This window comes from Polypterus senegalus, chromosome 13, assembly GCF_016835505.1.
Source record: "Polypterus senegalus isolate Bchr_013 chromosome 13, ASM1683550v1, whole genome shotgun sequence".
In the NCBI taxonomy this organism is placed as follows: domain Eukaryota; kingdom Metazoa; phylum Chordata; class Cladistia; order Polypteriformes; family Polypteridae; genus Polypterus; species Polypterus senegalus.
This window is the reverse complement of record NC_053166.1, coordinates 124577388-124603897: the sequence shown is the minus strand read 5'-3', so window position 1 is coordinate 124603897 and position 26510 is coordinate 124577388. Positions and strand designations below refer to the sequence as shown.

General features: G+C 41.3%; 1 protein-coding gene across 3 annotated transcripts in view; it reads left to right on the top strand.

Annotated features, from left to right (window-relative positions):
• Positions 1–26279, top strand: part of socs1a (suppressor of cytokine signaling 1a) — a 43812-nt gene extending 17533 nt beyond the window's left edge. Inside the window, exons 1-2 of one of the 3 annotated variants that reach the window (XM_039774994.1) lie at positions 22190–22840; positions 25326–26279. In XM_039774994.1, the coding sequence (XP_039630928.1) occupies positions 25400–26008 (609 nt within the window). In that variant the 5' untranslated portion in view covers positions 22190–22840; positions 25326–25399 and the 3' untranslated portion in view covers positions 26009–26279. Of the gene's footprint in view, positions 1–16347; positions 17113–22189; positions 22841–25325 lie in introns of those variants that run through there. The other 2 variants (XR_005636187.1, XM_039774995.1) reach the window with 2 other exon arrangements.
• The last annotated feature ends 231 nt before the right edge of the window (positions 26280–26510 follow it).

Sequence of the window (26510 nt, the reverse complement as noted above, 5' to 3'; positions counted from 1 at the left end):
GCAACACACTCAGTCGTGTTTTGGCTTTGAGCACACAGATCCAGGGCTCTCAGCGCATATAAAGCTTATAAGGACATACGTTATAAATGAAACGTGGACAACTAAGCGAAGAAGAAAGCAGCGCAGAGAAAAGAGACTCAAAAGCATTGGAGAGACAAAAAAGAAAAAGAATAATCTAGGTGCAAATTCAGAAAATAAGGAAAGTAATTATCACCCAGGAATAAGTGGAATTGAAAAAAAAAAGCACGTCCAATCTGGACGTTGGCGCTATACACATGCAGAGCAGGTTAGAGATTATGAAAGCAGTGGAATTCGAAAGGCTCAAAAAAAAAAATGTTGGCGCGATACAAATGCAGAGAAAGTTAAAGAATATGAAAGTAGGAAAATTAGAAAGTATAAAAAAAAATTGCAGTAGCGCAAACAAATGGAAATTATTAGTTGAAAAGGGAAAATAATCATCATAGACCAGGTGTCATTGAAAAAAAGCAGGATAAAGCGAGGTCAGAAATAAAAGACAGAGTAGAAAACAAAGTAAAACATCATAAAGAGGTTAAAAAACAAGGGGGCCAAACACATGCAGAGCAGGTTAGAGATAATGAAAACTGGAATTCAAAAGACTCAAAAAAAACGTAGGTGCGAAACACATGCAGAGCAAGATACAGAATATGAAAGCAGAAAAAAACTAAAGTGTCAAAACAAAGAAAGTAAACATCGCATTAGCGCAAACAAAGAGAAATAACGAAAAGGTGAACAAAGAGCGAATACAGTGGTGTGAAAAACTATTTGCCCCCTTCCTGATTTCTTATTCTTTTGCATGTTTCTCACACAAAATGTTTCTGATCATCAAACACATTTAACCATTAGTCAAATATAACACAAGTAAACACAAAATGCAGTTTTTAAATGATGGTTTTTATTATTTAGGGAGAAAAAATCCAAACCTACATGGCCCTGTGTGAAAAAGTAATTGCCCCTTGTTAAAAATAACCTAACTGTGGTGTATCATACTTGAGTTCAATTTCCGTAGCCACCCCAGGCCTGATTACTGCCACACCTGTTTCAATCAAGAAATCACTTAAATAGGAGCTGCCTGACACAGAGAAGTAGACCAAAAGCACCTCAAAAGCTAGACATCATGCCAAGATCCAAAGAAATTCAGGAACAAAGGAGAACAGAAGTAATTGAGATCTATCAGTCTGGTAAAGGTTATAAAGCCATTTCTAAAGCTTTGGGACTCCAGCGAACCACAGTGAGAGCCATTATCCACAAATGGCAAAAACATGGAACAGTGGTGAACCTTCCCAGGAGTGGCCGGCCGACCAAAATTACCCCAAGAGCGCAGAGACGACTCATCCGAGAGGTCACAAAAGACACCAGGACAACGTCTAAAGAACTGCAGGCCTCACTTGCCTCAATTAAGGTCAGTGTTCACGACTCCACCATAAGAAAGAGACTGGGCAAAAACGGCCTGCATGGCAGATTTCCAAGACTCAAACCACTGTTAAGCAAAAGAACATTAGGGCTCGTCTCAATTTTTCTAAGAAACATCTTAATGATTGCTAAGACTTTGGGAAAATACCATGTGGACTGATGAGACAAAAGTTGAACTTTTGGAAGGCAAATGTCCAGTTACATCTGGCGTAAAAGGAAACAGCATTTCAGAAAAGAACATCATACCAACAGTAAAATATGGTGGTGGTAGTGTGATGGTCTGGGGTTGTTTTGCTGCTTCAGGACCTGGAAGGCTTGCTGTGATAGATGGAACCATGAATTCTATTGTCTACCAAAAATCCTGAAGGAGAATGTCCGGCCATCTGTTCGTCAACTCAAGCTGAAGTGATCTTGGGTGCTGCAACAGGACAATGACCCAAAACACACCAGCAAATCCACCTCTGAATGGCTGAAGAAAAACAAAATGAAGACTTTGGAGTGGCCTAGTCAAAGTCCTGACCTGAATCCAATTGAGATGCTATGGCATGACCTTAAAAAGGCGATTCATGCTAGAAAACCCTCAAATAAAGCTGAATTACAACAATTCTGCAAAGATGAGTTGGCCAAAATTCCTCCAGAGCGCTGTAAAAGACTCATTGCAAGTTATCAAACGCTTGATTGCAGTTATTGCTGCTAAGGGTGGCCCAACCAGTTATTAGGTTCAGGGGGCAATTACTTTTTCACACAGGGCCATGTAGGTTTGGATTTTATTTTCTCCCTAAATAATAAAAACCATCATTTAAAAACTGCATTTTGTGTTTACTTGTGTTATATTTGACTAATGGTTAAATGTGTTTGATGATCAGAAACATTTTGTGTGACAAACATGCAAAAGAATAAGAAATCAGGAAGGGGGCAAATAGTTTTTCACACCACTGTATATGGACATAGGTGATATGCCAGAAGTATGTAAATATTGTAAGGCTTTGAAGTTTAAGTCAAGAGAATTTCAAAAACAGAGTTTGCCTCACATGCATTTATTGATTACTTTACAAAAAAAAAATTATTAACTGCTGATGGTCGTTTTGTCTGTGCTGAAATTCCAAACAGAAACCTATCCTGAATTATGGTACAAGGTCATTAAACACAACCTCATTTAAAAGATTCAGCACATTGGGACTCGAAAGATTCTCAATATTGTTTTTACAAAACTTCTGAAATAAAAGTGAAACTAATGAAATAGCAACAATTCAAAGACAAAAAAATCTTAAAAGTGTGTATCTGGAAAAACAAAAATGGGGGTTGGTGAGCGAAGTGAGCAGGGGGTGAAGCTCCCTAGTAGTCCATAATATAAGTGCAAGAAAGTGTGTTTTGATCAGTGAGCTACTCACGCCATTTGATTCAGACAATAATAAATACCTGGACTCATCTTCTTATATATTATGCTACCGTGGCTGTCCATTTGTCTGTCCAGGATTTTAAATCACCTATAGCTCGTGAACCGTTTGACCTATTGACCTGAAATTTGGTACATAAATACTACATGACGTCTACTATCCACTTTCGGGGTGATGATTGACCTCTAAGGTTATTCCTCTTTTTATTTAATTTTAGTTTATCGTAGAATCAACTCTCGGCAGCGGCCAGCAGGGCAGCCGTGTGACACATGCGTATGGGCACCATTCTCATCCCTACCATCTTTGCCGTCACTTCCCCTACCTCTTCATATTTTAAATCATTCTTGAGGCAAATTGAAGACTTAAGTGCCATCTTAAGTGAAAAATTAAAGAAAACGTACTAAGTAATTGCAACACAAACACTGACTTAATCAGTTTTAACACAAAAAGATGCCGATGACTGAAGAGAAGAAGCGGCCCGCTACGGTGGAGAAAAAAAAGCTGCTCAAGAAGCAGCAAGTGCATCAACCTCTGAGTAAACAAATGCTAAACATACAGAGAAAGAGGATGAAAACTAGGAATGCTCAAGTCAAGTGTATTGTGCAGTTACTGGTAAGTTATATAACATGATGTTGAGCACTTTTCTTTCAAAATTGTGCCCATGTCAGTAATATAGACAAGAAATCATACAAGTCTTTATCAGGATGTCAATAAATCTGTCACTGTCACACTGCTCTTGCTCACTCAGCCAAGGCCACTCCATTGGTACTCGTTTATCTGGCTAGAGGTCTTTTTTAAATGTGAGAGAACACGAGATTGGCTGTCGGAAAACAACAACACGTGATTAAACAATTGTGCCCGCGAGGGGGCGTTCGTCCTGGTTATGCAGGGGGCCTCGGGTAAAGGGCTTGGAAGCCCAGCCCTGTAGGGACCCGTGGCCACCGCCAGGCAGCGCCCCAATGCCTGCATATCCCTGGAAGACGACAGGGGACACCCGGATGGCTTCCGGGTGCGCAGCCGGCACTTCCGCCACACTTGGGTGTGGCTATGACTGATTGCCGGGAAGCAGCTGGAGCCCATCCGGGTTCCCAAATAAGACGCCATCTCCCTCCAGTCAGCAGTGGATGTCGGGTGGAAGAGGACAGAGCTGGAGAGAGGATGGGAGGCAGCCAGGAGAAAGGCATAGGACTTGTGTGGCCTGGACATTTGGGGGAACGGTGCGAGAGGCACTGGGGGTGCACGTGAGCGCAGATTGTAAATAATACTTGTAAATAAACAGTGTGTGGTGGAACTATGTTGTCCGTCTGCCTGTGTCCAGGTCCCAGTTCACACAATCAAGATCAATAATCCAAATGACAGGCATGGCATGTGAGAATGTTGTCAAAAATATCCATCCATCCATTATCCAACCCAATATATCCTAACTACAGGGACACGGGGTGTCAAAAACATGGAACAATAAAAAGCTACTGAGTTAAATTATTGGCCAAATTAAATTTATCAAAGACTAGCAAATGCTAGATATACTAAAACAAGACTAAATAATCGAAGAAGGACGTAGAGGGAGGACAGGTTGATGCAAATCCCCCCCACCAAATCATTAAGATGTGGCAAACGTCTAACCCAGTGTTTCCCAAACTCTGTCCTGGGGACCCCCTGTGGCTGCAGGTTTTTGTTCCAACCAGCTTCTGTTTCTAATTGAACTCCTGGGCTAATTAAGTGAACTGATATTTCCCAAGTTCTGTGTTTATTTGAAATTTGAAAACTAAGTTTGCTAAAAAATATATATATTAAAATGTACCAAGCAGTTATATAGGAATAATGTATTTTTTTTTCATTTTAACAAAATCCTTATTTTGATTTTCATTCTACTTTTCTAGGTGTTCTAATTGTTTAATTATTTACTAATTAGTGGGTCTGACTCTAAAGTAGTTGCAGCCTTTGAATATTCAGTGTGTTGTTTGCCAGCGTGTCTCATCTGCTCATCTGAAATTGTCATTATTAAGATACAACGAAGGGGGAAAACAGAGAAAGGGCAACATATACTGAAATCAACAAAAGAGAGTTAAGCATTTATAACAAAAGCAGAAATATTTATAAATGTCACATAAATGTGAAAATCACGCTGCTATGCTTTTCTGAATGTCGAATAAAAAGAAAAAAAATACCAGCTAATTAAATGAGCTCAGTGCTATCAGGTGTTGTCACTGATTAAGAATCTGGTTGGAACAAAAACCTGCAGCCACAGGGGGTCCCCAGGACTGAGTTTGGGAAACACTGGTCTAACCAATGAATAGACACTGAGACATATTTAGCATCAAAGCCAAAGGAATTACAAAACAGTCTAAAAAGGTTCAACAAAAACAGAGGTGCTATCACTGCTATGAAGCACTCAAAGTAAAAATACGGCAGATCCTCCGAGTAAACTCCCTGCTGAATGCTCACTTTGTCTGCAAATTCCAGTGAAATGCAGACAATGAGTCAGTAGTAGCTGGAACTTTACAGAGTTTGTTCTTCCTCAGAACAATTACAATGGGCTCTCAGTTTAACTGCTGTTTCATTAAGAAGTTTAATCATGTGAGCGACTTTTTGGCAGTGAGTGGCAGAAAACATTCCAGTGTTTAAAAGTTTGGAACCACCCAGAACAGTTCTTGTTTATGGTGTGGCAGGCGGCCGGGGTCCATGCCCAGCCGGGACACCCCTGCACACTATATACAGGGGGGGGGCAGCCCTGGACAGTGCAATACCTCCCCCTGGATGCTAGATGGCCGCCCCCCCCCCCTGGGTTGGAGCAGTGCCTCGGTTTCCTACAGGGGTCCATGGGAATTGGAGTTGGGTGCAGCCCGTTGGGTCACGCAGGCACTGCCAGGGGGTGCTGTGTTCGGGACTCCTGAGCCCATGTGGGCAGCCTATCCATCACACCAGAAAGTGGAGACAAAACTCGGTGATCAAGCACCTGGAGCACTTCCGGGGCAACTATAAAAGGAGCCAATGGCCACCACTCAGCGGCCAGAGTCGGACGGAGGAGGACAAGGTTGCCTGAGAGGAGTGGTGGTGCCAGAGAGGTGTACTTGTACTTGTGTGCTTAGTACTTGGGACTGTGTTGTGTCTGTGGGTACGGAGAAGGCGTAACCCACAGACAAAGAAAAATAAACAGTTTATTTTACACGTGTCTCCCGTGTCCAATCTGTGTCAGGTTGGGCGCTACATAGCACCTTTCTTACAATGGATAGAAATTGATACTTTGTTTTACCAAGGTATTAATAAATTGATTTAAAATATAGCTAGTGCATTACTAACATTATGAATGGTTACTGCTGCTTCACATGACTGATTTATTATTTAATTACGATTGCAAAGCCCCATTTTAGGAGCCTCCACTGTCCTTAGATTACTAATCACGATGAAACGCTAGCTGGTTATTAGAGAAACCTTTGTAATTGTTTGTAATTAGAGCTGCTGAAAATCTGCCATTCCGTTCAATAACACAAGCATATTGTTGTTCTTTGTGCTGCCAAGAACTGGCATTCCTAAAGTTCAATTCTGGGTTCAAAACTAGCCTAAATAAAACAGTTTTCTCAAGAAAAAATCTACTCTATTGAAGCTTTGTGAAATGAAGGTTATTACATGTGAAGACTGCCAAGAAACTGACGATTTCACTACTAACTTGACAGAAGAGGGAGGGCAAACTGGATCTAAATAGGAAAGAAAAGGAAGCAGAAGGATAAGCACATCAGAGTGTGCAGTTTGAGAAACAGGCGCCTTACTTAAGTACCAGTGAAAAGACAACTCCGAGACGCTGCCCATGTTACTCTTTTCCAGTATTCCACCATCTAATTTCTGTGTTCTTTTGTCCATTGTAATCTTTTCTTTTTATTTGCCAGATACTGCTTTTTTTGTTTTTTAAATCTGCTTCAAAGGTCAGCAGGGTTTGTAGGTGTGGGATGACACATTGTCTGCTCCAGCTGCTTTACTGATTTTCATTCCTGTCATGAATTGTTTACTCTATTCCAGTGGTTCTCAAACTGTGGGGCGGGCTGAAGATAACAAAAAGTGGGCCGTGAAGATGTGAAAAAAAAGAAAATACATCTACTGAAACCGAAACAAATTAACAAATTAACTTAAACTACATTCTGATACTAGAAAAATGCAGAGTTAGATAAATGTCGATAAAAGTTAAGTAGGTTTAATAAAATATGCATCTATGATATATCATTAATTAAAAAAGAACAAATTGGTATTAGTGGGCTCCATTCAAAAAAATGTTAGGGGGTCTTGATTAAAACTGTTATGAAAACTTGGGCCACAAATACTTAAAGGTTGAGAAACGCTGCTCTATTCCTTAAATTGTTTAGTCTTGCTGGCCCCGTGATCCAATGTGGATCTTCACCTCCTCACTGGAACGTACAGGTGACATGACATCTTGGCTCAGCTTGGGAGGCTTGTTCAGGGACATAAGAAGGAAAATGAAAATACATTTTACACCAAATAAGATCAGCTATCTAACACAAATGAGAAGGGTTAGCAAGGACACCGAGAAGAGCAGAGAAATGAGTCAAGATTATCAAAGCCATACAAAAAACAGTCACCCAGAAATCATATTTGAGAGAAGAATAAAGTCCAGAAAACATGAGAGAGACTCCGTACATCACACACCTAAGCTAACACACCTAAACCTTAATTTCACAAATGACAAGCTAAAGGTGCAACACTGAGTGACGGCCACGTAACTGCGGTTGCCAGGCAATCAAAAGGTACAATTATGAAGTTATGTATATATACGTCATGCAAAAGCACGGCACTCATACTCTTCAAACTATGATTTCAGAGTCTCATTTTCTGAGGCCTGTCTGAGATGTGTCAGTTATGAAGTAGATCAAGCCAAATTCAAGCAAAAACTGCACAATTTTGACAATTGGTGAGAACGAGTGAGCGAAACAATTTTCCTTCCACTGAGTAGAGATTTGGCACTTCTGATCACTGTTCAGAAGGGTGTCCCACCACAGTCTTGCTGTGTTTCACAACTGGTAACGTCACTGGTCACGGGGATGTCAAACACATGGCCTTGCTATGGTTTCATAGCAATCAGGAGGCATGGTGGGTCTGATCCTCTTTCAGCAATGTAAGCTGAAGTTTTGAATCTTTTCCAGATGGCAAAAGGGAGGCAGATATTAGATATGTGGAGTGATGCCATGTTAGGTAGAGTTAAGGGACTCTGTTTGTGCCATGACTGAAGAGAGTAAAACAATGACTCTGAGCTACAGTGGGGATACAGAAACACACACAAAAAGGACAACGAAGTTTGGAATTAAATTTTTATTCCCCATAAAAAATAAAGAGTAAACCAGCATTCTGGGTAACATTTGCATGTGCTCCTCGTGTTCATGTGCGTTTCCCCCAATAGTCCTAAGACACCGTGTGTCATGATTGGTGCTTTTCACGATTTTTTAAAGTGTTTGTGACAATGTATGTGTATACTCTGGGATTTTATACCCAAAGAATTTATTTCTGACATGTATTTAGTAGTACAAGACGTCTTGAAAAAGGTGCAATTGCCACACCACCATTTTCTCGTTTTCCCATTGGTTGCTACCATAGTGATATTTTCCAGAAACCCCTTGGGCAGTGTGTGTCATAATCAGTGCAGCCATATAAAGGTCAGAGTAAACACTTTGTATTATCTGAGATTAAAAAGTAACTGTATTTTTGTCAAATGATCCTTTGGTGTGTGTTTCTGGTATAAAGACTTTGTCTTCTGAGTTATCAGTTTTGATTTTTGGTTAGTGCTTTGGGCTTGTTGAAAGAATGGCTTGATTTCTGGTTACCAGACTTGGCATGAACACTGATTATGTCTCCTCTCCTGGTCCTTTCTCTGAAAGGATAACTGTCTTTTCAAGTCAGTTCACCCTCACAGGGCCTAGCTGTGTAAATGTGCATCCGTGTGTGCCCACCTTGCATCTGTTGCTGCTGAATCGTGTAGGGATAAAGAATGGTTGAAATGTACTGTGAGGATGTGATTGCTTAAAGTGACACTCCAACTACAAAGCCTTGTGACCCCAGATTTAAGACCTGGAAGACAAGGTCTCTTCAAACATTTCCCTACCAAAATGGTTTTAGATATCGCTAATTCCTCCTGTGCCAGGGGCCAGCCTTGTGCCCTGTGACAGCTGCGTGAAGAATAAACTGTATCAAAAGACGGAGAAAGATTAACTGGGATAAAGAATTCAAGTCAAAATGAACAAACAAATACTTGTGACCAATCAGACTTCACGTCCCAGCTGTGCCTATACTGTACTGTAGATGGACAGAACAATGGTAACACCCCTAGGGGAGTGGAGTGGCAGACTTGCAGTTTCACAGAAGTGAAACTAAACAAAGAAGTGCAACTTAACAGCAGCTGCACCTGGACACTGGTGTCTCTCTTCTGCTCTTTCGCTCTTAGGTTTCATTTTCTGAGATTGTCGCTTACTAAAAATTAAATCTAACAGCAGGGCTATTTCTGTCCAATGTATAAACAGGCTACAGTTTTATATTCGGCCCTACTACTTGTCTTGCATTAACTATTATACAGCAAATGTGTGTATGTGTGAGCATTTTTGAGCTGTTTTATATAAATCGAGTCAGAGGTACGTTTGAAGGAATCTGTTCTGTCCCAAAAATGAAAGTTAAAAGGACAAGTCGTGTTGCTGCGTTCCTTTCATGCACTTAAGAAGCACTGTTTAAACTTGTAAATAAGACTTTTCTAAGCCAAAAAAAGAATCATCTGGTTCTGGCTATGGGGCATGCATACTGATTTGTCTTTCTTTTTTTTTTTTTGTTTGCTTAATGATTGCTTGACAAGTGCCTACTTCATAACATACAAGCCAGAACTTGGAACGCAGAGGCATCTAATCCCTGTGGAACTGTTTAGAGAAACCGAGGAGTCACTGCATGCATACTGTTTGTATCATCTGCTACTCTTTAAGGAAAGACACAACAAATCTGACTCTAGCAGGGCTGAAAAGACATCACAAAGTGTTTTGTAGCCAAGAAAACCATAAGAAACTTGACTTTGAAAAAGACACTGTTTGTTTGTGCTGCTGGGAGCTGACACTGCATCCCCAAAAAATGCCAAAGCACAACTGCTCACTTATACAGTGGTGTGAAAAACTATTTGCCCCCTTCCTGATTTCTAATTCTTTTGCATGTTTGTCACACAAAATGTTTCTGATCATCAAACACATTTAACCATTAGTCAAATATAACACAAGTAAACACAAAATGCAGTTTTTAAATGATGGTTTTTATTATTTAGGGAGAAAAAAAATCCAAACCTACATGGCCCTGTGTGAAAAAGTAATTGCCCCCTAAACCTAATAACTGGTTGGGCCACCCTTAGCAGCAATAACTGCAATCAAGCATTTGCGATAACTTGCAATGAGTCTTTTACAGCGCTCTGGAGGAATTTTGGCCCACTCATCTTTGCAGAATTGTTGTAATTCAGCTTTATTTGAGGGTTTTCTAGCATGAACCGCCTTTTTAAGGTCATGCCATAGCATCTTAATTGGATTTAGGTCAGGACATTGACTAGGCCACTCCAAAGTCTTCATTTTGTTTTTCTTCAGCCATTCAGAGGTGGATTTGCTGGTGTGTTTTGGGTCATTGTCCTGTTGCAGCACCCAGGATCGCTTCAGCTTGAGTTGACGAACAGATGGCCGGACATTCTCCTTCAGGATTTTTGGTAGACAGTAGAATTCATGGTTCCATCTATCACAGCAAGCCTTCCAGGTCCTGAAGCAGCAAAACAACCCCAGACCATCACACTACCACCACCATATTTTACTGTTGGTATGATGTTCTTTTTCTGAAATGCTGTGTTCCTTTTACGCCAGATGTAACGGGACATTTGCCTTCCAAAAAGTTCAACTTTTGTCTCATCAGTCCACAAGGTATTTTCCCAAAAGTCTTGGCAATCATTGAAATGTTTCTTAGCAAAATTGAGACGAGCCCTAATGTTCTTTTTGCTTAACAGTGGTTTGCGTCTTGGAAATCTGCCATGCAGGCCGTTTTTGCCTAGTCTCTTTCTTATGGTGGAGTCGTGAACACTGACCTTAATTGAGGCAAGTGAGGCCTGCAGTTCTTTAGACGTTGTCCTGGGGTCTTTGTGACCTCTTGGATGAGTCGTCTCTGCGCTCTTGGGGTAATTTTGGTCGGCCGCCACTCCTGGGAAGGTTCACCACTGTTCCATGTTTTTGCCACTTGTGGATAATGGCTCTCACTGTGGTTCGCTGGAGTCCCAAAGCTTTAGAAATGGCTTTATAACCTTTACCAGACTGATCTCAATTACTTCTGTTCTCATTTGTTCCTGAATTTCTTTGGATCTTGGCATGATGTCTAGCTTTTGAGGTGCTTTTGGTCTACTTCTCTGTGTCAGGCAGCTCCTATTTAAGTGATTTCTTGATTGAAACAGGTGTGGCAGTAATCAGGCCTGGGGGTGGCTACGGAAATTGAACTCAGGTGTGATACACCACAGTTAGGTTATTTTTTAACAAGGGGCAATTACTTTTTCACAGAGGGCCATGTAGGTTTGGATTTTTTCTCCCTAAATAATAAAACCATCATTTAAAAACTGCATTTTGTGTTTACTTGTGTTATATTTGACTAATGGTTAAATGTGTTTAATGATCAGAAACATTTTGTGTGACAAACATGCAAAAGAATAAGAAATCAGGAAGGGGGCAAATAGTTTTTCACACCACTGTAGATGTGACCTTTTCAACCCATTGCATGACACAGAATGTCAGAGTTTGGCAAACATTGGGGAGCGTTAAAAACCGTGGGATACACAAGGCGTCCCCCTGTACTGTGCAGTTTCTGTTACTTATACCGAATGTCCCCACGTGTCCCCCTACGACGGCCTTGGCTCCAGTACTCTATTATGTGCTCTTGCAGCCACTCGTATGTACTGCATATGGCCAACGACCGCTATCTCGAGCAGTATGGAACTGCTGATTGAATGCATCTTTCTGTATACTGTACACGTACATTGTGATTAAGAGGAACACCAACGTCATAGTGCTGAGTTGCCACGTTTTCACTCCAGGCTGTTCTGCACTTTTCTGGACACTTTTGGAAGTCATTTGGGAGTCTATGAAATGGCAGATAGATGCAGTTTTATTCCATGCTGCTCCCATACCCCCCATAATTACAGCAAGGCCTTTAAATTCAACACTTTTTTCAAAGTTACAGATGTGTTTGGTGTGAAGAGATGATTCATTTTAGTCATTTTTAGTACATTTCAGTCATTTTTGAAATTAACTGAATAGGCCACGAAAATGCAGATTATGTTTAAAATGAAGGCAGAGAGCAAGCGCTGTGAACAATTATATTTTTCTTCTACCGTGCCTTTTTATACTTGAAAGCGCTGAACAGTTTCAGTTCAGTATCTTTACAGCGTTTTCACATGTAGCGCAGACAGGTACAGCAACACAACTCTGTCAGGGTCACACCGTGAGTCTGCGGTGAAGACTGAGTTGGAGTGATGCGCTTTTCAATTCACTGACTCCATCCATCCATTATCCAACCCGCTATATCCTAACGATAGAGTCACGGGGGTCTGCTGGAACCAATCCCAGCCAACACGGGGCGCAAGGCAGGAAACAAACCCCGGGCAGGGTGCCAGCCCACCGCAGAGCACACACACACACATCAAGCACACACTAGGGACAATTTAGAATCGCCAATACACCTAACCTGCATGTCTTTCACCCTCCCCGTGTCTGCATGGGTTTCCTTCGGGTGCTCCACAGTCCAAAAACATGCAGGTTAGGTGCATTGGCGATCCTAAATTGTCCCTAGTGTGTGCCTGGTGTGTGTGTGTGTCCTGTGGTGGGCTGGCACCCTGCCTGGGGTTTGTTCCTGCCTTGTGCCCTGTGCTGGCTGGGATTGGCTCCAGCAGAGCCCCTGTGAGCCTGTGTTAGGATGTACCAGGTTGGAAATTGGCTAACTGACTGACTGATGCCATTTTCCTGTTTCTATACACACAGCACGACAATACAATTAAGATGCATAACTCAAGATGACGTTTCATTACAGAATCACAAGTGAATGTAAATTTTTCAACTTGTAATGATTTGTTCACAAATGAATGAGAATTGTTAGACTAGTTCTTGGGTAGTGACTCATTTACAAATGAAATGATTCAGGCAGCTCCTGTGCATGTACTATAAACCCCTACCAGCGTCAGTAAAACGAAAGATGCTGATAACATCAGGACACGTGCACCTTGCCACTGCCATTGGGCTCCACTGAACTGATTTGTTTGTGCTCATGAATCGATTCATACGATTCACTAAAAAAGAGTTGCTCAAAAAGAACTAATCATTTGTGAATTGCCCATCACTACTGAATGGGAAGCCTTGTGAAATACAGTTGGGCACTTTAGGCTGTAGGTCACAAAGCCATCCACTTCAAATGAGTTTTTCATTATTTCATTTTTAATAAAGCATTCTTCATCACATCAGATTCATTCACAATACTGAAAAAGTAGCCAGTCTGCAAAGCAACTAAGAAGTGATCTGTGATCACAGTGGTCAATGTGACTAGCCCTACTGAATCACAGCTCCAGAAACAGGGGCTTGACACCCAGCCCACGCAACGTCTGGATTCAGATTGCATTTACAACTTCTGTCACTAAAGGCCCTCTAAAGGTCCTATAATGCAGTGCTGTCAATTTACCTGACAGGCACATTTGGGATATGGAAGCCCAATCTGAAAAAAATCCATGCAGAGTCCATAATGAGAGTGGAAACTGAATACAGCTGCCTGGAATTGAGTGGCAGAAGCATTCAACATTGTCCTGCCTTGTTATTCCTATTCCCCATCTTACCGAACTTTAGGATTACCACTTTAGGTCACAGGGAGACAAACTCATTCTAAATTCATCAGGGAAACAACAGGAGGCAAACGTGGATGGGACGCCAGCCCATCACAGGACACTAGGCCAATGTAGAATTGCCAGTCTGCTTAACTCACATGTCTTTGGGAAGGGGGAAGAAAACTGGGCTACCTGGAGAAACACCCACCTGGACATGGAGAGAACATGCAAAGTTTACACAAACGGGTCAGGATTCAAACCCTGGCGCCTGGATCTAAAAGCAGCAGCAGGGTCAATCACTAGGCCACCATAGTTAAAGCGTTGATTAAATAATTCCTTATTATGAATTCCTCCAGGTTCTCAGGTGTTCCTTAAATACTTGTGTGTTAGTGATAACTGGATGTGAGAGTGGATGTGTCCACAAGTGGGCACTGCAATGGGTCTGTGCCACCTGCTACTGGAAATGACTTTGATAAGCCCCATCCGCTGTCCTAAACTGGGATAAGTGAATCTCACAAAATAGAATTCATAGGCAATGAGACCTAGTAGCTAAGACGTTGGATTGCAATGGTACGGGTTGAATCCCACACCTCCCGTCCTTTTGTGACCTTGAGCAACTAACCACCACAGTTAGGTGCCATCCTGATGTGTAAATCGCTTTAGCACAGTGTCTGCCAAATAAGTAAATGTAATAAGCTTAGTAAATTTGGACTTAAAACACACCAAGCCCTTGGGCACTGAGTTGCAATCTCTTAGATTTCATGTTGTAACAAAACCCCAGGAAGAAGATATGTTTAGAAACATTAAATGACGTCTGCTGTTTTTATATTCAAATATAAGGAAAATATTTTTTAATAGTAGCAGCTGTCACTTATTTTGCATGGTATGTACAGTACTTGAATCAATACAATGCAAAATGAACATTACTTTTGTTAGTGTAAGCGAGCTGCATTAGTGTTTAAACCACAAAAACATGAATTAAACACCAGCGCCACAGTATATGAATAGTTTGCATCACTTACCACTAGAGAGCATAGTCTGCACAACAGCCCAGATGTTCTCGATTTAAATGCTGGTGATTACAGCTTAGTTACTTCTTGAGTAAAGCTGATTCACTGGAACTTGTCTGACATGAAAGATGTCTTTGTTGTTTCTACATCACAATTTCCAGTGAAGCATTTTGCTATTAATGTATACAAATACCAAAGCTGTTTCATTCTGTTCTGCTTTTTCTGTACCTACAGAAAGGATTAAAAAAAAAGTCCCTCATCAGTGGGTGACCACTGCACACAGACCACCGTTTATGGGAGATTAATTGATTTAGTTTAAGATCTGCTTTTGGGTGCCTCTACTCTGGATGAGATCGATCCCCCCCCACCATAATAAAGCCCTCTTGGGTGGGGGAATAAGACAGGGTGCAAGAGCTGTGTATAATGTGCAAGCTCAGATTTCTGCTTGACAGATTTTCAGAAATGATGTGCTGGCAAACTCCTCTGAGAAGATCTGTATGTGGAATTGAGTATCACAAGGAAAAGTCACATGTGAATAGGTGAGACTCAAAAAATGGAGATGTGACCTGAATTTGCCCTTTTAGATAGATAGATAGATAGATAGATAGATAGATAGATAGATAGATAGATAGATACTTTATTAATCTCAAGGGGAAATGTACATACTCCAGCAGCAGCATACTGAAAAAATATTAAATTAAAGAGTCATAAAAATGCAGGTATAACAGACAATAACTTTTATTTTACTTTGAGTACAGTCCTGAAAAGGCTTCGCCCATCCAAGAGGAGTTTTTATTTGTCACGGATTCAGATCAAAGTAGAACTCCTGCCTGAGGTCTGGACACTGTCTGTCTTTACAAGTTCTCCTTGAGTCTGCGCCACTATCTTCCCACATCCCTATGACATGTAGGCTAAGTAAAACGGCGACTTTAAATGCCCTGTGATGGACTGACATCTCATTCCAGGAGTGTTGCTGTGATTGGCTCCAGCTCCTTGCACTCCTGTAATGGATGAAGCAGAAAATGGAGTGAGTTAGTCCAGGTATATATTTATTTATATAGTAGCAGAGTGTGACAAAACTTCAATATACAGTATTAGAAAAACTCTTTTTTCATCATTTAGTTGCTCAAATTACTTCTGCAAACAAAAAAGAGAACATTGATTGTGTTAGGGTGAATTTCATCTAATCTGCAATTATCAGACCTTACAGTGAATCGGACTAAACATAATCTTCATATTTTCGTTTCAAAAGTTCCTTCCCAGAAATCTGCAGCAAGTTGAAACCACATAAAAACGTATGTGAATAAGGGGGATTAGAAACCAATTTCAAGAAGCAACATTACTTTTGATGGTAAAATAGGCCTCTGAAAACAAATAATTTTTGAAATACAGTAAGTGTGCCTCTGTAAAATGTGCACAAAGAGAAAGCAAAAGAGAATTGTTAAAATGAAGCATAACCAGCAGGTTCTGCAATTTATATAGGTAATTAATCTGGTGCTCAGATTAAAGTCTGGAAACGAACGTTAACTGCCTGAGAGTTCTGCTGATTTTATCATTGCATCATTGTTAAGCACCAATCTAAATTTAATAGTAAAGCCGAGGGTGTTGTTCGTGGTAGTTGCTTGGAAACTTTTTTTTTTTTTTTGTTTTACAGAAAGGGTATACACACTGACCAGAAGTTAGAACATCCCCCGGCATCAAGCATGACTGCTTATTCATTTCAGACACTGTACCCTTGAAAGATGGAAAAATAAAAACCACTAGGAAATGACAATGACAAACCTCTAATTCAGTGAAATCATCACATCTGCATACTGTGGAGTCAAAATGGAATCAGAATTCAGTTTTACTGTGCAAGGCAACAAGTGTCAAGCACAAATCAGAAGACGATGATGTGTTTGTCTGATCCGTAGCTGTGTGAAGGAAGTAGCAGAAAAGGGAAATTTACAGTACAAAAATTGTCAGCCAACGTTGCAAGAAAAGTACAGAATACGGCAGATTGGCATGTGCCAGAGGGGAAGATGAAGTCACTTCTTCCTGATAACTGGGAGCAGAAAAGTCATAATCAACCAAACCATAGTTGGCTGCTATGTATTAAAGAGTACACTTGCGTGTGTAAATGAGGACAGGATGCAAAGCTCTCAGTTTAACCCCTCACGTTGTAAACCACATAGTACAGCGTAAATCAGCATTCTCAAACAAACTTACTCTAATTCTGGGTTGTGGTGTGCCATATTCTATCCTGACAGTGTCGGGTACAAGGCAGGAAACAGCCCTGATCAGGATGTCTGTCCATCACAGGGCTCACCTACGCAGAGAAGGTGAATTAAGAGCTGACGATTAACTCAACCTGCATATTTCTGGGGATGTGGGAGAAAACCAGAGCTCCTACACGAAAACCCATGTAGACATAAGAAGAACGTGCTGTCGTAGATGACTGGGGAGGCGACCCAGCTGGGACGCCTTGGAGGACCGGAGGAGGGCTTATGCCTCCCTCAGACATTGTGGCCTTCGGCCACCCTGGTGCCTTTGGTGTCCACGGGTACAGAGCCTTGAAGCTCAACCCTGTAGGGGCCTGTGGTCACCACCAGGGGGCGCCCGGATGCCTTGGGAGTCCTGGACCTCGGCACTTCCACCACACCCAGAAGTGCCGGCGGGAAGATGAGCAGGAACACCCAGAGTGCTTCTGGGGATGCCACTGGCACTTCCGCCTTCATGTGATGACTTGAGTCGGGTGGAAGACATACGAGGTCTGGGAGGAGGCAAAGTCCAGGCCTCACACTCTTGCCTTGCTTCTCTCTTCAGGCCTCCTCTTTGCCTCCTCCCACACCTTGTCTGTCTTCCACCCGAGGAGGTGGCCCCTTTTTATAAACACACGGATGTGCTCCAGGTGTGTTCCAGCCATCTCCCACCGACACGCCCCAGTGTGGCGGAAGTGCCGCCTGAATCCCCAGAAGCACTCTGCTCGTCTTCCCTCCAGCACCTCCGGGTGTGGCAGAAGTGCCGAGGTCCAGGGCTCCCAAGGCATCCGGGCACCCCCTGGCAGTGACCACGGGCCCCTACAGAGTTGAGCTTTAAGGCTCTGTACCTGTGGCCGCCAAAGGCACCAGGGTGGTCGCCCTCACGTGGTCTGAGGGAGGTGTAAGCCCTCCTCTGGTCCTCCAAGGTATCCCGGCTGGGTCGCCCCCCCAGTCATCTTCGACAGTGCAAATTCCACCCAGACAACACACAGAATGGATATTGTAATACTGTACTGTAATACTGTAGTACTGGCATATTGTAAAGTTCAAGAGCAGGCATGGAGTCATGGAGGTAAACAGAATTCTGGCAGAACCACCTGTGTAGCTCTTTCTACTATTCAGGGGTTACAGTACATTTTAATTTGCCAAAAAGTCCAATTATTACTACCAGCACTAGTGGTAGCAGCAGTCCTGTCACATTTACAGAGTTCTGTGAAATTCCTACTTACACATCCTACCAACAATATATAATGATAACTCCAAAAATCAAACCTAAAGAATGCCATAAACACATTAAAATGAAAACTACTCAATAGTGCAAACTACATCATTAGGCACTGCACCGAAAAATGCACAATTACAAAAGGGTGAAACTGAAGGATAATCTAACAATAAATGATCAAGCCCAAAGAAACAAAAAGAAGAACCCCCCACCCCCATTGTTAAACTCACTCACCCAGTCCTGTGTTGTATGGTGCTGGGGTTCAGTCCAGTAACACAGGGTGCAAGGTGGGAACCAGTCCTAGACAGTCCATCCATCCTAGAGGACTCTCAAACTTGGAAAAAGGAGCAAGGAACACATCATATAAACTCATTTCTGATAATTACGATGAAGTGCTGTAAATACATGGATTCTTTTTCATTGTGGTGATGTGTACATTTTAAACAGTCAGATATGCAAGTAAGAATTTCACGGTATTCTACACATGTGATAATACTGCTACTATTTACTCATACTGGGTCAATTTAATTTTTTTTTTAAATACAGGGTGCAGGAGAAATAAATAACTCCCACATTTCAAAGGGGGTTTGAAAAAAAATGCTATGAGGTATCACCAAAAACGTTTTATTTCCCAAATGTAGATATAAAAAAGTTTTTTTACTTTAAGTTTTAAGAATTATATCGTACAAATGGTGGCCTTGACGGCTGATACACATTTGGAGCCGTTCTTGGAAGTTTTCCATCACTCTCACTAGCATGTCGGGCGAAATTCCTTCAATTTCTTCTTGAATAGCCTCCTTTAGTTGGTCCAAGGACCAAGGAAGAAGTTTGAAAACCTCGGCCTTGAGGTACCCCCACAGAAAAAAAGTCACAGGGACTTAAATCAGGCGAGCTCGGTGGCCACGGAACTGCCTCACATAAGGAGATCACTCGACCTGGGAACATCTCCTGCAAAATTTTGCACGGGCGACGTGCTGTATGGGCCGTAGCTCCATCCTGTTGGAACCAGACATCCTCTGGGTTGTGTTCTTCCCCATACTCTTCAATTTTCGGGCGCAGAAAATTCTCCAACATTTTGCAGTATCGATTGGAATTCATAGTAACTGTGACTCCACCCTCTTCAAAAAAGTAAGGCCCAGTGACGCCTATAGACGACACAGCACACCAAACTGTCACTTTTGGGCTGTGAAGAGGTCGTGCATGGAGTTCTCAAGGGTTTTCAGCAACCCGTTAGTGAAAATTTTGTTTGTTCACTGTGCCAGAAAGGTGGACATGGGCTTCATCACTACTCCACAAAATGCCAGTGGGAGGCAAAGCTGCAAGGATCCCATTACAACAATCCATACGTCCTCCCCAGTCTTTAAAGAACAGAACAATGAAAATTATGGGGCAGATCTGTCAACATAAAGTTTAGCAGGATTCATATGAAACAGTAAAATCTAGCTTTTAATATCATCTGAACTTCAACCTTAACAAGAAAAAGGCAGAAGTACAAAACTGATAAAAGACAACTGGATCAAGTGAACCCAGGGAATAGATAAGTAGATAGAACAATCTACTACTGATAGTACTTCATCCATCTTTATTTTATATTGTGCCATTCATAAAATACATAATCACAAAGTAAAAAAGCATACATTTCAATTTAACAATAAATATTGTCTTTTGTTTGAATATAGTAACTAAAATACCACATAATGACAGATAGATAGATAGATAGATAGATAGATAGATAGATAGATAGATAGATAGATAGATAGATAGATAGATAGATAGATAGTGTGACAGTGAGGCTCTGATCCACCTCTTGAACCCTCAGGTATCACACTGGACTCTAAGTGAAGATATAATTAGTCTTCTTTTATTGTCTTTTACGTGCACCAAGCACCCTCTACTACACACCATTATATCTCAAATAAACTATTAAATACAATCCCAATTATCACTCCTCCTTGCCCAGACACTTCGCCCCTCTACCTCCCAGCTCAGCTCAGCATCTGTATTTTCTCTGGGTCCTTTTATATCCCCTGACCCAGAGGTGTTCCTGCCCAACAGTCCACAAGTCCTTATTCCTTCCGGGTCAGGGTAAACAATCCATATCTTCACGCCGGAAGCACACCGTCTCTTCCTGTCCTGGGATTGTGATGCACTTCCAGGGTATAGGGCACATACGAGTCCACAGGCCCTCCTACGGCGACTCCCAGTGGCTCCCACGGTATCCAGCAGGGCCGTACGTAAAGACTACAAAGTCCATAAGGCCCTACTGGAATTCGGGGCCTGTCCACGCTGTCGGGAGAGCTCCTCCTGGCGGCCTGGGGGTGAGGACCGGAACTTGAAGCTGGCCATCCACCACAATAGATATTTACTTGTCCCAAGAGGGTAGTTTACTTTTTTATAGAAGATCAAGGAATATTGTAAACAAACAACCACCCCCTCAAACACACACAATAATTACAAAACAGAAGTACAAGTATATGACCTTTAAAACTGTCCTATACGATTAAAGTTAAAAATACTGTACAATCATATGTCATTTTAAATTGCAACCCTTTTATAGTCAAAACCAACTGAAGGTGGTTTTCCAGCTCTTTTAATCTAGATGTGGTGCACTAGAAGAACAGAGGACAAGCTGAAAGTGACAAACTGTACTAACGAGCAGCCATCCAATTTATCACTTAGCATTTTGATCCCAACAGCACATTACTCACACAAAAGCAGCAAACTGATTAATCAAAGCTACCAATGCAGCCAACAGAACATGCAATAAAATGTACTGTTTAGAATATACAGTATCATAACACATCCTGTTTTGTTTTGAAATGAGTTCCCTGTTTTATAAAGCACCTTGTGATGATGCTCTGTAAGACACTACACATACTTAAGCATCCCTCAATATGACATTTAGTACCACACAGCACTAGGGCTCCAGTTTGACTGACAGCATGGACTTTGCATGCTCTGCTTATGTTCACGTGTTTTTTTCTCTAGTACTCCAGTTTTCACACTCCTAAAATGTGCACAAGTAGGTCCAGTGTAGGCACAAATGAAGCATGCCCAGCAACAGACTGGTGTCAAAAGCTCTGCCGCTGCCCAAATGCTTCTAATAATAGCCCTGTTTCTCAGTTACTCTAATGCATGACTGAATTACAGGTTATTGAGTGGTATGATTATAACATCATGATATTTTTCCACCTTTCAACTAACTTTGCCCAGCCTGGGGGACATTAGGTGGAATTTTACATTGTGGACTACACTGTCCGCAGTGTAGTTTGTTTGATTGGCCCTTCTGTACCAGCCTGATATGAGTGCTGTTGTGTTGTAGAAGCCATATGATGGCCTCTCTCTTTTTTCTCAGGATTGCTGACAGTTTCAGCTGGAAAAGGTTATAAAACCCAGCACTATATGAAGCAGGTTATTAAGAAACAGAACTGAATATTACAAAAGATTTTGTCATCAGTAATGACTAAACTAGATTACTGAGTCAACCAACCATCCTTTCCAACTCAAATACAGATAGAATTAAGAGTTAGTTGAATCATAAGTATGAAAAGAATAATGGCATGTTAATGTTACTAAAAGATCAAGAAAGTGAATGAGAATCATGATTAATATGAATATTTGTTTGTATTTTCTAAACTTGCTTATTTCAATTCAAGTTCAAATTGGGTGACGTTGTGAAAACACTGTAACGCCCTGGCCAGAGCACAAGATCGGTGCGGGCGTACATTAGGACCATTTAGAGTCACCAGTTAACCAAACACAGATTGGGGCTTTGAGATGGAAGCCCTGCACACACTAACTGGGCTGGAATTCGAATCCCGGTTTCAATACTGTGTCTCCAAGTGTTAACAATGACATTAAACAATAAGGATTATATAATCAGTATGACCATAAAACAAAGAAAACTGAAATAAACTCCACATCACTGTGGTATAAATAATACATAATAATCTGAACGCTGCTGACACCAGAATTCATACAAAGTAGAGTAATCGACGTGTCCAGAATGATGAATGATGTATGGGCTGTTGACCCGGCTTCATGTCGCGCTTCTTCCGCGCCTGCACGCAACGAAGGATTTGTCTTTATTTATTTTTATTTATTTACGAATCCGAGCCCCTTCCTTGCTCGTTTTCCCAGCCGCGAACTGGTCCTGTCCCGCCGACCTCTCCGAAGCGATGGGCGTTTTTCTAGCGTCCGTTCAATGTCTCAAGTTAGTCCGAATTTTCCTCCTTCTTTATTCCGCTGAAATGAAGCTGCAGACCTAGCCTTTCTCCAGTAGTAGACGCGGAAACTATCGGTTTCTAAGAAGTGCGACTCGAAGCGAAAGCGAAACACAGCACTCTGTTTATGAGAACAGTGTGTTCAATAAGCAGATGCTTTCCTGGAATTCAGACTCTGGAGGGGCGGTGAGCGTTGGGGGCGTGGCTTTGTATGTAGAAAAGAAAAGGCAGCGCGCCTGATTACTCGCGATCAATGAAATGAGGCAGACGGACGGGCTGAGTGCGCACTCCCGATACCCGACGCGACAGAGCCCTTCACACGCCCACGCGGCTCAGCACCGGCCCGGGTCCGACAGCAGTTCTGGCGGCGTTGGGCTGGCGAACCCCGCTCCACCGTCACCTGCTGCATTTTTATCCACAGAAACGCTCTCACTGGAGCATTTAACCTCACTAGTAACTACGGTAAGGACTCTCTTTTTTACCACAGCAGTTGTTTTTCTTTTCAAAAAGATGATAGTACAACAAGTGAAGGAAGATGACAAAAACTAACCAAAAACTTAAAGAGGAAGCTAAAATGGGTTTGTTGGGAATATTTTTCCGGCAAAGATACTGAATCTGAACTGCGCAGTTCTGTGGGAGACAAAAAAAATCCATCCGCGGTGCGAGTCCTGCTGCTTGACGGGTTGGAACTATAGAGGCCGTCTTCATTTGGAATTCAAGAGTCCTTACTTTTGGATTATATTTAGGATGCAGTACCTCACACGGGAGGCCACTCATGTGAAACGACCTCAGGTTTTTTCATGGATTTTTAAAACATACCGACCATAATTCATGTGTTTTCCTGCACACATTTTCGTTTGGGCTAATTGCTGCACAAGTGGTGTAAAATCTTATTTGACAGTTGAAGGGGGGCTGGCTAGTGTAGGGTGTCTTAAACTTGGTCCTACAGAGGCTGCAGATGTTGTGTCAACCAGTGCTTTGATAACATGGCCAGCTGGTGCCTACAAGTTGAGCTTTTTGTTTAATTAGAAATCTTACTTCTGCATTCCGTTAATGAACTCACACATACCCTCAAGTGTTTGAGTTCTTATTTTTACGGTAGATTTTAGTAAATGTCTACGTATCTTTGTTAATACAAGTTTTGCAAAAAACGAAACACTAATCATGTTGAGAGCAGGTCAGTCTGTGCTGTTTCTACCTGTGGCAACTGTAAAATACAAAAAAAGAAAATGCAAATGCAGGAGAAACAAACTATTTCATGTGTGCAAAACAAACATATTGTATATTTCTAATATTTAAAAAGATCAAGTAAAGGAAGATTCTTTTGTTGTATTATAAAGTTATAACACACTGTGTTCCCCAGGACGATTCCAGGCTAATGCACACACAGTTACACAAATCATCGGTGATTGCGTTTAGCTGAACATCAAGCTGGGCTCCAGTATGCCATCGTCTTGTCAAAAGAGAGTTCAGGCAATGAATGAACAGAGATGCCGGCCTTCATGCCAGCCTGGCTCAATCAGCCACTTAGGTTTACACTGCTGTGGCAAAAAGTATGAATGAGAGTTAAGACAGCTTTAGTTAACCAAACAGCAGTAAACAACCAAAAAGCAGCAGCAAATGAAATCTTTGTAATGAGGTCATCTCAGCAGTTGTTTTCTGTTAACAGAGAAATGGAGACAGTTAAACCTGAGCTGATATGATATAAAAATAATTTTAAAAAATGCAAAACAACTTGAGTGTCAGTCTAACACAAGTGAACAGGTATCTTTGTTAGTTCAGAATAATACAATGGTAGCAACTGGTTAAGCAACAGTGGGTGTGTTTCAGTGCCACCTTGACATAAAACAAATCCTGTTTAAGTAGAATTGGCTAATGAGAAAAAAAATTGTCAATCATTATTAAGCAATATGATAAAATGCGATAAGATTTTCCAGACTATAATCTAAGAAAACATAAATCCAGTGTGGATTTATTGGGCACAGAATGTCAACAGATTAAACAAATGAGGCATAGATTTTAAAACTATGGAGGAAATGTGCTCGCCTCACAAGAGAAAGTAACATGCCATTCTCAAACCTGTTCAATTAAACTCGTAAGCCCTGGCAGAGTCGGTGGCGAAGCAGGATTTAAACCTGGATGGTGTGCACAATATTTCAGAAGAAACAGAACTGGTACTCCTAAAAAGGATCTTGAGATGAAAGTTAATTTATTTGGCAGTACTAACCATTATTAAATAGCCGCAGAATATGAGAGAAATGTATTCTTTTTCTGGATGATGCCTGTTTTTGGTCACTTGTTTCTTGTTCACCGTGTTTAGCACTAGCTGGGTTTGTTGGGTCTAATTAGATGTCAGTCACATTCTAGAATGCTAAAAAAAAACTAAGGGTCCATACACATTTCATTTACTAATACCTTCTCAATATGAGTAATTGTTTGCTGTGGGAAAGCCTAAGACTCTGTCTGGGTCATTTGCCAGACTGCTCAATAAAACCTGTTTACTGAGGTAAGGTCAGGGTAGACAAAAGAGACTGAAGTACTCCATCAGGTGCACTTGAGAAAGAGGGCAGCCACACTTCCTCCTGATGGGAATTTTTTTATCATAACAGAAAACAGAAGAGACATTAATAAAATCTGAGGATCGTTTTTAGCTTGAGAATACCTACTTGCAAATCTCCAGGCTTAATTGTTTTCTTTTGCGTAGTCATTTTATTATTCCATCACTTTAGATATTTTATATGACAGTAGTATATATACATATATGTGTGTGTGTGTGTTCACTCTGTGATGGAGTGGTGCTCTATTCTGCCTTGCACCCTAGGTTTCCTGGGATAGAAAATAAATGGATGGATGGATGAATGTTAAATGTGTAAATCAATTTTTGTGATAGTCATGGGTTCTACAATTTGACCCAGCCAGTAATGTGTTCTTGTTCTTTTCATTTTAGCAAAATATCCTGACCTGGATTGTCCCCAATGAGAGACGCTATGGAAGACCACATAGTCTGGTCTTTGGTGTAGGATGGTAGCACATAGTAACCTGGCAGATAATGCACCAGCTGACAACGGAGCAAGAAATCATCCTCAGGTACTCAATATTCCTCAAAGGCATCGAGAATCCCGGCCCAGCATCGCCAGCGCTTTGACTCAAACGCACTTCAGACCCTTTCGATCCGAGAGTGACTTCAGGATTATTACAATGACTACCTCCATGCTGGAGAACAGCGGCTTCTATTGGGGTCCTATGACGGTTGAGGAAGCCCACTTAAAACTGAAAGATGAACCTCTGGGTACCTTTCTTATTCGGGACAGCAGACAAAAAGATTACTTTTACACCTTGAGTGTGAAAACTAGATCTGGGCCAACGAGCATCCGGATTGATTTCAAAAACTCTCACTTCAGTTTAGTTGGCAGCAAGGAAGAGTTTGACTGTCTCTTTAAGATGTTGGAATATTACATTGCTTCTCCAAAAAGGAGCCTAGTAAGGCCACTACGGAAAGTAAAGGTGCAAAGTTTGCAGGAACTCTGTCGAAGAAAGACAATCGAGACTTTTGGAAAGGACATTGACCGTATTCCATTACAAAATACTGTTTTGAAAGACTACTTGAAATCGTTTCCATTCTGCATATAATGGAAAATCACTTGGCATTAACTCACTGCCTTAAGGATTTGTGGAATATCCTAATGAGACTGTGTTTCACTTTCCTAGTCTACAGTTTAAAAGAAATATATTTTTGTAGCAAACTAAAATATTCTGAAATGAAACTTGAAAAGTTTATTTCAAAGGTTTACATTATTTACACTATTTATGGGAAGTTCATGCCCAATCATATTTGTTTGCTGTGCAGACAGAAATATTTTTTATATTTTCTTGTGAAAATAAATTTTATATTCAAACTAAACTCCTGCTACTTGTTGTGTTTTCTGTGCACCTGATGAGTGAAGCTTTAATACATAATCTTCCAGTAATTCCAAAGGATACATTCCTTGAGCATTTGCATTAGTCACAAGCCCAACAAGGATTGCATGAAAAATAACGTGACTTTTGTAAAATTGACTGGCATCCTAAAGTGTAATTTCATAAATGAATGAACAAAGACAAAAGGGTTTTTTTTTTTTAAACAAATAGTCAT